The following is a 9,307-nucleotide window of genomic DNA, read 5'->3' as shown; positions in this document are numbered from 1 at the left end:
TCTCATATACTTTTCCAACGATTCCAACCAACATGTCGACCAACTATCATGCAACATGCTTTCAACAAACCATATACAGCACAATTAACATACACGTCGCACATATACACACGGACTCCACGTTCCCATACCATGTGACTGGCTTAAGTATCATGGGGCCAAGATTTTGAAGTGAGGGCGCCTACTCACCCAAAACCTAGCATCAGCCGGGGCTCCCATTACACATACACCAGGTTCATTTTATTAGACTCCCTATGTTCATTATGTTCATTTGTTACAGGTTCCAAAATCGTCGCTCTGATACCATTTGTAACACCCCCATACTCCAAGTGCCTTACCAGGACCACTCAGGTATAAGGATACTACCATCTCGGTTGCCCGAGGTACTGAATATCATAAGACAATAAAGAAACGTACTTTTAAAGTAATTATAGAATAAGTGATTACATGTTCAAACCAAAACTAATAAAAGGAATTACAAGGTTCTCATACGGTCTACAACTAAAACTATCAAAGCTACTAGACTTCGTCGACACGATGGAAGACTTCTAACTGCCACGTGATGACTCATCCCGGCTATCTCATACGCGTCATATCACACTTCAATAACTGCTCACCACCCCCGAATGGATCACCACAGTTTTTAAAACATTTAAACGGGGTCAGTACTAATCACACAATTCAATACATATATCAACAATAAGATAAACAGACAGCTTAATTGTCACACACACACAACCAACCAACTCCAATCACCTCAATCATTGACTGTCCACTAGACCAGCCCTGCCAGTGGGGGACCGCAGCCGTTCCCACCTAAGCCCCGCTCATCATACCGAGCGATAACCCTGTCCATTAATGTGCACATCCCCTTCCGTGGCGGGTTCCACGAAGGGCGAAACTAGGGCGTGAAGTCACTCCCGCAAGTGACCCCACTCGGTAGAGAACGCATCTCGAGAACCATCAACAAAGAATCACAACCACAACCACAAAGACAATCATCATATCAAACAACTAACTACAAAGACATCACCAATATCCCATTATGGGACTAATACCGAGTAGAAATCCTACCGAAAGCACAACAATCGAGACGGTATCAACAATTTGTATCAAAAGTCTCTTCTACGAACCCTCCTCCTATCATATAACACATAGAGGCTACACATCACAAACTACACACAAAACCCCCAATCTCTAAATTAGGGTTTAACCAAACTTAACAAAACATTATAAAAATTATATTAAAAGCTTACCCTCGACGCAGGGAACTCAACGATACGAACAACGACACGAACTGACCGTCTGAACTCCGGGAATTGCTAAGAATGCGATTAGGAAGATGAACTGGTTGCTTTCTCTCTTAAACAGGGTTTTAGATTTTGTAAAAGTGATTTAAAACAATGACGACTATGTTTAAATACCTTAATCGCATAATTAACAAAACCCGAGAAAACTCCCCGTAAAACCGGACACTCGATCGAGTACCCAAGGTACTCGATCGAGTACCCCCTTACTCGATCGAGTACCCCAGCTACTCGATCGAGTACCCAACAGGTCAGAAACTATTTTATCTCGCAACTTACCCTTACTCGACAGAGTAAGGGCTACTCGATAGAGTACCCCAAGACTTATAAATACGGAGTATTACAACTGGAGTTAGGGAAGAAGATGAAGAGGTGATGGAGTTTGTGAGAAGGAGATCAGTCTCTTATGTTTGAGCTTTGTTTTCTTTTCTTTTTTGATTATATTTGTTCCTTCTTGTTGTCGGATCGGTCTATGCTCTTAACCGGATAAGGAATATGTCACATGTGGCCTTCGTTGTTAGTCCATTAGTCAACGGATAACTTTGTAAATATTCGATTATCGATTTTGATATTCGATTTATATGATATACTTACAATTTGATTCATATTATGTATTTATAACAAACTACTTCCTCTGTCCCGGTAATATGTTTACAGTGGGACTGAGAGAGTATTTAACAATTATATAATAACCCAAATTTTAGAATAAGACGTTTTATACCATGAGACGATCCTTTTCTATAAAATTTCATTCATTTATTACTATCACTTGAGTAATTTTTTTTACACATAAACCGCCTTATAATATCATACCGTCTCACACACTAATTACTGATATACTAAAGCTTATTATGTTGAAGTTCTTAAAATTCGGAATTTTTAATTTCCTTAGGTTATTTTGAGTGATTGGGCACTTGTTGCTGTGTATTGTTTAGTACTCCCTCCGTTCCAGTGATATGTTTACACTTTCTTTATTTCCCCGTCACAAAATAAAGTGTAAACATATAAGTCACTATAAGGATTTTACCAATGTGGCATAAACTTCATATTCCAATTTCATTAAACACCCCCATTCCATAAATCCTAGATTCGCCACTGATTGTAAGTTCCCATAAAAACCGTAATATAGTTATTAATATTAATATTATAGTGGGCATAGGATAGAAAAACCGTATTATAGTTATTAATATTAATATTAATATCAATATTAATATTAATATTAATATTATTTTAGTTCAATTCAGCTCTAATCACCTTAGTTCTAATTAGCTTAGTTCAGTTCAAATTTATTCGATTCGATTCAAATTTCACTCCATTCGATTCATTTTAGTTTAGCTTCATTCCATTCGATTCGATTCAACTCGATTCGATTCAAATTCAAGCTTTCCATTGATTCATTTCGATTCGATTCAAAAAAAAAATCCAGAAAGAACAGGGCCTTAGTCTTCTTTTAATCCAGTTTATAATTAACCCGACCTACATTTTTGTTCGAACCCGAAACTAAATCCGAATCCAAACCAAAGAGCAGAGTCGAACCCAAACCGTTTGATAGCTCGACTCTCTTGCATGCAGTTCGAACATTTGCATCTCGATACAAAGAAGTAGAGTAGTAAGATTACCCGATTATTTACCCAGTATACAATAAAATTTGGGTAAATACCAACTGATTGAATATAGTCTAGCTATTCTAAATTTTGGTAACACCAAAATCAAAAACTAAAAGGGAGGAAACTCAGAAAAGCTCTTTCCCATCCTTAATATATCAGATTATCAGATATTCAGATCTAAGGTACCAATCCTCACTCTCTCACATTTCAATCGACAATCAATTTAGGGTTTTCGTAATTTCAATCTTATTTTCCAGTCACTGTTCTAACTCCCCCTAAATTTTCCCTTGTTAATTAATCAATCAATCAATTGGTCGTCAGGAAATAGAGCGTATAAAAAGGAGAAGATGCTGACGAAATTTGAAACTAAGAGTAATAGAGTGAAAGGATTGAGTTTTCATCCTAAAAGGCCATGGATCTTGGCGAGTTTACACAGTGGTGTTATCCAATTGTGGGATTATCGTATGGGTACCCTCATTGATCGCTTTGATGAGCACGACGGTCCCGTCCGCGGTGTTCATTTCCATAAATCTCAACCTCTTTTTGTCTCTGGCGGTATTCTTTTGTTTTTACGCTTTTCATTTTTATGCACATTTGTTTTTATATTGTGATGCTGGTTAGGTAAATGTATTTGATTCATGTTGCCACTTTTATCAAGCACTAATTCTTGTATGAGACGGTTTTGCGGTTAAATTAGGTTTTAAGTGACTTACTGGGTATGTTGGTAATGGGTTATGATTTCAATCAAATGGTTTCGTTTCACAATATATTAGTATGCGGCCGTCTAATAAGAGAGTAGTTGTTGATCAACGTTATTTGAGTTGTACATTTCGGTATCGTATGTTAATTATTTGTAACTTAGTTTGCTGGACATGATGGTATGTGGTTGTAATTATGTTTAGTTGTATTTGTTTCACGTTGTCGTAGTTTAATCGATGATATTAAGTTTGTTTTATGTATCTGATTCAGGATCATAAACTGTTGATCCACACGCCAATAGAGGTAACTAGGTTTCGTGTGTAGGTTCAGTTTAGGAGTGATATTTGCTTGTTGCGCCTTGGTATTGTTCAATGTTTTGAGTGACAGTTTGATTTGTATTGGCGCTATATGTTTTTAAGCCTGTGACGGTGTTTAATTTTTGTATTTTTTTAACCTTCTGCCCAGAAAATGATGTTTCTTTGTTCGTTCTCTAACTCCGTCAATGTAGCGTTCCATCATGCCAATTATGTGTTGAGACTTGAGATTCCAGTTGTCTTTGCTACCTGGTGGTTTTGCAGGAGATGATTACAAGATTAAAGTCTGGAATTATAAATTGCATAGATGCCTCTTCACTCTTCTAGGACACCTTGATTATATCCGTACAGTCCAATTTCACCATGAATATCCATGGATTGTTAGCGCTAGTGACGATCAGACCATAAGGATATGGAACTGGCAATCACGCACATGCATTTCTGTCCTAACCGGACACAATCACTATGTTATGTGTGCCTCTTTTCACCCCAAGGAAGACCTTGTGGTTTCTGCTTCACTTGATCAGACAGTTCGTGTTTGGGATATCGGCGCCTTGAGGAAGAAAACGGTGTCTCCTGCAGATGACATTTTGCGACTGAGTCATATGAACACAGATCTATTTGGCGGTGTTGATTCTGTTGTTAAGTATGTCTTAGAGGGTCATGATCGTGGAGTCAACTGGGCTTCTTTCCATCCTACTCTTCCTTTGATCGTTTCTGGTGCTGATGATCGTCTGGTGAAAATATGGCGCATGAATGGTAGATTCTTACTTTTTTTTTTCCTTTTCTCTCGCTTGTGTTTTAGTTTTTATTTTCTGGCAGCATCCTTTCAAGTTCATTTTTACTTCAAGGGAAACTTGCTGTTAATGTGGTGTATAGGTTGGATACATAAGTTATTGCTATATATAATAACAGTAAATATCTCTGTTAGAAATATAATATTGTGAATTAATTTTTTACCCACATGGCCACATTACCATACATCATGGTATGATTTCTAGATATAACTAGTTAAATTTGATATGCTAGCTAAGTGTACATTTGCTGCATCCAGATTGATTCAGTTTAGATGTTTTAGTTGGTAGTTTCTTGGCCGTACTATACCTTCTTTGAGATTGATATGGAATGTTGATTTCTATTTATGCGCAGATACAAAAGCCTGGGAAGTGGACACTTTGAGAGGGCACCTGAACAATGTTTCTTCTGTGCTATTTCACGCTAGGCAAGATCTTATTGTTTCAAACTCTGAGGACAAAAGTATTCGTGTGTGGGATGCCACAAAGCGAACTGGTCTTCAGACTTTCAGAAGGGAGCATGATCGCTTCTGGATTCTTACAGCTCATCCTGAGATGAACCTTCTGGCTGCTGGTCATGACAGTGGAATGATTGTCTTTAAGCTGGAAAGAGAGCGTCCTGCTTTCGCGGTTAGTGGTGATCTTGTGTATTATGTGAAAGATCGTTTTCTACGTGTTTACGAATTCTCAACCCAAAAGGATACACAAGTCGTCCCCATCCGAAGACCTGGTGCCAGCATACTCAATCAAAGCCCAAGAACTCTTTCATACAGTCCTACAGAGAATTCTATATTGATTGCTTCAGATATAGACGGTGGATCTTATGAACTTTATGTGGTGCCTAAAGAAGGCTGGGGTAGGGGTGATGTGTCGCATGAGGCAAAGAGAGGCCTTGGTGGTTCGGCTGTCTTTATTGCTCGGAACAGGTTTGCTGTATTAGAGAGGAGCAGCAAGCAAGTCTTAGTAAAGAATCTTAAGAACGAAATGGTAAAGAAGGTTCCCCTTCCTATTCCTGCAGATGCTATATTTTATGCAGGAACAGGTAACCTCATAATACTTCCTTTTCTTTCTTATTCTGCTCACCCAATCCTTTCCATCAAATTCTTATTAGATTGTTGCTGTTACAGGTAGTCTTCTATGCAGAGCTGAGGATAGGGTAATAGTGTTTGACCTTCAGCAGAGGCTTGTGCTCGGAGAACTCCAAACTAATTTGGTTAGATACATTGTTTGGTCTAATGACATGGATAGTGTTGCTTTGTTGAGCAAACATTCAATAATTATAGCCACGAAGACACTTGAGCACCGTTGCACTCTCCATGAAACAATCCGTGTTAAGAGTGGTGCTTGGGATGACAATGGTGTTTTCATCTATACCACTCTGAATCACATGAAATACTGCCTCCCCAATGGAGATAATGGTATCATTAAGACTCTTGATGTGCCATTATACATTACAAAAGTGACAGGAAACACCATTTACTGCTTAGATAGAGATGGGAAGAACCGTATTATTACTATTGACGCAACGGAATATTATTTCAAACTTTCCCTCCTGAGAAAGAGATATGATCAGGTCATGGGTATGATTAAGCGCTCGGAGCTTTGTGGGCAAGCCATGATTGCCTATCTTCAGCAGAAAGGTTTTCCAGAAGTTGCTCTTCATTTTGTTAAGGATGAGAAGACTCGCTTTAACCTGGCTCTAGAGAGTGGTAATATTGAGGTTGCTGTAGCTTCAGCTAATGTAATTGATGATAAGAATCATTGGTACAGGCTGGGGGTTGAGGCCTTACGTCAAGGCAATGCAGACATAGTGGAGTATGCATATCAAAAGACAAAGAACTTTGAGAGGCTCTCATTCCTCTATCTAATAACTGGAAATGTGGAGAAATTGTCCAAAATGTTGAAAATTGCTGAGGTGAAAAATAATATTATGGGTCAGTTTCACAATGCTCTTTACCTGGGCGACGTCCAGGAGCGTGTAAAGATTCTCGAAGCCGCTGGACATCTCCCTCTTGCTTATGTAACTGCTAAAGCCCATGGGCTTGATGATGTTGTTGTGCGTCTAGCTGCCGAAGTTGGTGATAACATACCTGAGTTACCCAAGGGAAAAACACCACTCCTCTTGATGCCACCTAGCCCAATAAGCTGTGCTGCAAACTGGCCACTACTAACTGTCATGAAGGGAATCTTTGATGGTTTTGAATATGGAAGGCAGGATGAACCAATTGAGGGTGATGAAGATCCTGGAGAGGAGTGGGGTGAACCTTTGGATATCGAGGGTAATGGGGATGAGTTGTCCGGCTTAGACGAAGAGGAGGGAGTTCCCGAAGATGGAGAGGTAGGATGGGATCTTGACGATCTTGACCTTCCACCTGACGTGGAAACTCCCAAGATGGCCAATAACGGGCGATCTTCTCTTTTTGTCGTACCTTCCCCTGGAATGCCCATCAGCCAAATATGGACCCAGAATTCGTCTCTTGCTGCCGAACATGTTGCCGCTGGGAACTTCGATGCTGCTATGCGCTTGCTTAACCGGCAACTTGGAATCAAGAACTTTGCTCCACTCAAGCATCTTTTTATTGATCTATTTTCCGGCAGCCACTCCTACTTGCTTGCTCTTGCTTCTGCACCTGTGGTTTCTATCGCCCTTGAGAGGGGTTGGAGTGATTCCGCCAGCCCTAATATGAGGAGGCCACCTGCCCTTATATTTGGTTTCTCTCAGTTGGAAGAAAAACTAAGGGCTGGCTACAAGTTAACAAATGACGGGAGATTGAGCGAGGCACTTCGGACCTTTGTCAATATACTCCACACTATTCCGTTGGTAGTGGTTGAGTCAAGGAGGGAGGTTGACGAAATCAAGGAACTGATAGCCATAGTCAAAGAGTATGTTATGGGTTTGAAGATGGAGCTTCAGAGAAGGGAACTGAAAGACAACCCAATTCGCCAGCAGGAACTAGCTGCTTATTTCACTCACTGTAACCTTCAGTTGCCTCATGTGAGACTGGCATTACTGACGGCCATGACAAATTGCTATAAAGCCGGGAATCTTAGTACAGCTGCTATTTTTGCACGTCGTCTTCTTGACACTAATCCTACTTTTGAGAAGCAAGCGAAGACAGCTCGACAAGTACTTCAGGCTGCCGAAAGGAACATGAAAGATACAACTCAGCTAAACTATGACTTTAGGAACCCATTTGTGGTTTGTGGGGCCACCTATGTTCCTATATATCGGGGTCAGAAAGATGTGTCCTGTCCTTATTGTACTTCACGATTTGTACCAGCTGAAGAAGGCCAAATGTGTGCTGTTTGTGATCTTGCTGTTGTTGGTGCTGATGCATCCGGCTTGCTTTGCTCTCCTTCTCAAATAAGGTAGGTAGTATAAAGCCGGTAGTTTCCTTGCTGATGGAGTTTTTTTTCTTTCCATTTATCTTTAATCCAATATTGGTTCCTAGTCTTGCTCCAAGTTCCAACTATATTTTTGTGTAATAAACTACCAGGAAATTCTAGGCTGTTATTTGGATCTGAGTTAGTGACCTCTTAGTTGGCGGGAAGTAAGTACGAACTTGTAGATGTACGCGACTTATATAGAGTATGATTCTCCAGTTTCATTGGTACAAATAACTTGGTTTCCTTGTCACCAAAAAAAAAAAACTTGGTTTCTTCCCTCTTCATGTTATCTGTCATGAACACATTGTCATATCGGTGTCATGGTGTTTACTGTGCTGTAACCGTCTTCTTCTGCAAAGGACGATAAGGATCAAACAAGTCAGAATTAATTCAAATCAACTCAAATACAATTGTCAAGCTAGACTAGTATAGTCGGAATCATGTTTCGAGTCGAGCTAACAAGGTTTTTTATGTCGAACCAAATTTGGCGGCATAAAGCGTAAAATTCCTTTTTGTCAATCGTCAAACAAACATCAATAAACAACAATTAATGGTACATTACTATATATATATATATATATATATATATATCTATATTAATAAAGGAAGCTTTTTTTCGAGCGTTTATAGAGTCTCCAGCTTTCACGAACTACCTAATTATATAAAAAATCTAATTATATAGTAAATGATAAGCAATAGATAAATATTTGGAATAAATAAAAAAAACTATATCCTATATACGTAAATAATGAAACCTAATATCAATAATCAATCAATAAAAAACAAATAAGATCAATCAATAAAAAACAAATAAGAGGATACGAATGACTCCGTAGAGCACAACAATACAGGCAATACTAATCTAATCACTAGGAGTATTTCTTGTGCTATGGTTAGAGCCTAGAGGAAACCTATAGGTCAACAAAGACTAATCTACTCCTGTAATAATTAAAAAACATAGCTGTTTTAGAATTTCAATCCAAGTAAAATTTATCCCTAAAATTGTACAAATAGCTTTATTTTACTTTGTTATGTGTTGTTTTCTCAGCATTCATTGATCATCATGTTATCACTTATGTTATAGTCCATGAATATAGTTTGATAATCTACACTTAGTTATATGTTACCGTTTATAATTTTATTAACTATGATTTATTTTTATGTATTTCTTAACGGGTCTTCTTTATTATGTACGAATT

The 9,307-nt window shown here is 38.6% G+C and overlaps 1 protein-coding gene across 2 annotated transcripts; it reads left to right on the top strand.

Annotated features, from left to right (window-relative positions):
- The first annotated feature begins 3,010 nt into the window (after window positions 1–3,010).
- LOC141596979 (coatomer subunit alpha-1-like) lies at window positions 3,011–8,339 on the top strand. Of its 2 annotated transcripts, XM_074417264.1 has the most exons (5): window positions 3,011–3,096; window positions 3,236–3,469; window positions 4,192–4,686; window positions 5,077–5,763; window positions 5,849–8,339. In XM_074417264.1, the coding sequence occupies exons 2-5, from the start codon at window positions 3,262–3,264 to the stop codon at window positions 8,092–8,094; spliced, it is 3,636 nt and encodes a 1,211-aa protein (XP_074273365.1). In that variant the 5' UTR covers window positions 3,011–3,096; window positions 3,236–3,261; the 3' UTR covers window positions 8,095–8,339. The 2 variants fall into 2 exon arrangements, with proteins under 2 accessions (XP_074273365.1, XP_074273364.1); XM_074417263.1 differs by having other exon boundaries at window positions 3,060–3,469.
- Window positions 8,340–9,307: the final 968 nt, after the last annotated feature.

This window comes from Silene latifolia, chromosome 8 (genome assembly GCF_048544455.1).
Source record: "Silene latifolia isolate original U9 population chromosome 8, ASM4854445v1, whole genome shotgun sequence".
In the NCBI taxonomy this organism is placed as follows: domain Eukaryota; kingdom Viridiplantae; phylum Streptophyta; class Magnoliopsida; order Caryophyllales; family Caryophyllaceae; genus Silene; species Silene latifolia.
Note: the sequence above shows the minus strand (reverse complement) of the source record. Positions and strands in the feature narration are given on the sequence as shown.

Excerpts from the sequence above, each read along its gene's own strand:
- LOC141596979 (XM_074417264.1), top strand. The coding sequence starts at position 3,262 with ATGCTGACGAAATTTGAAACTAAGAGTAATAGAGTGAAAGGATTGAGT. Across the intron at positions 3,470-4,191 it reads ACCTCTTTTTGTCTCTGGCG|GAGATGATTACAAGATTAAA; the intron begins GTATTCTTTTGT and ends GTGGTTTTGCAG. Across the intron at positions 4,687-5,076 it reads GAAAATATGGCGCATGAATG|ATACAAAAGCCTGGGAAGTG; the intron begins GTAGATTCTTAC and ends ATTTATGCGCAG.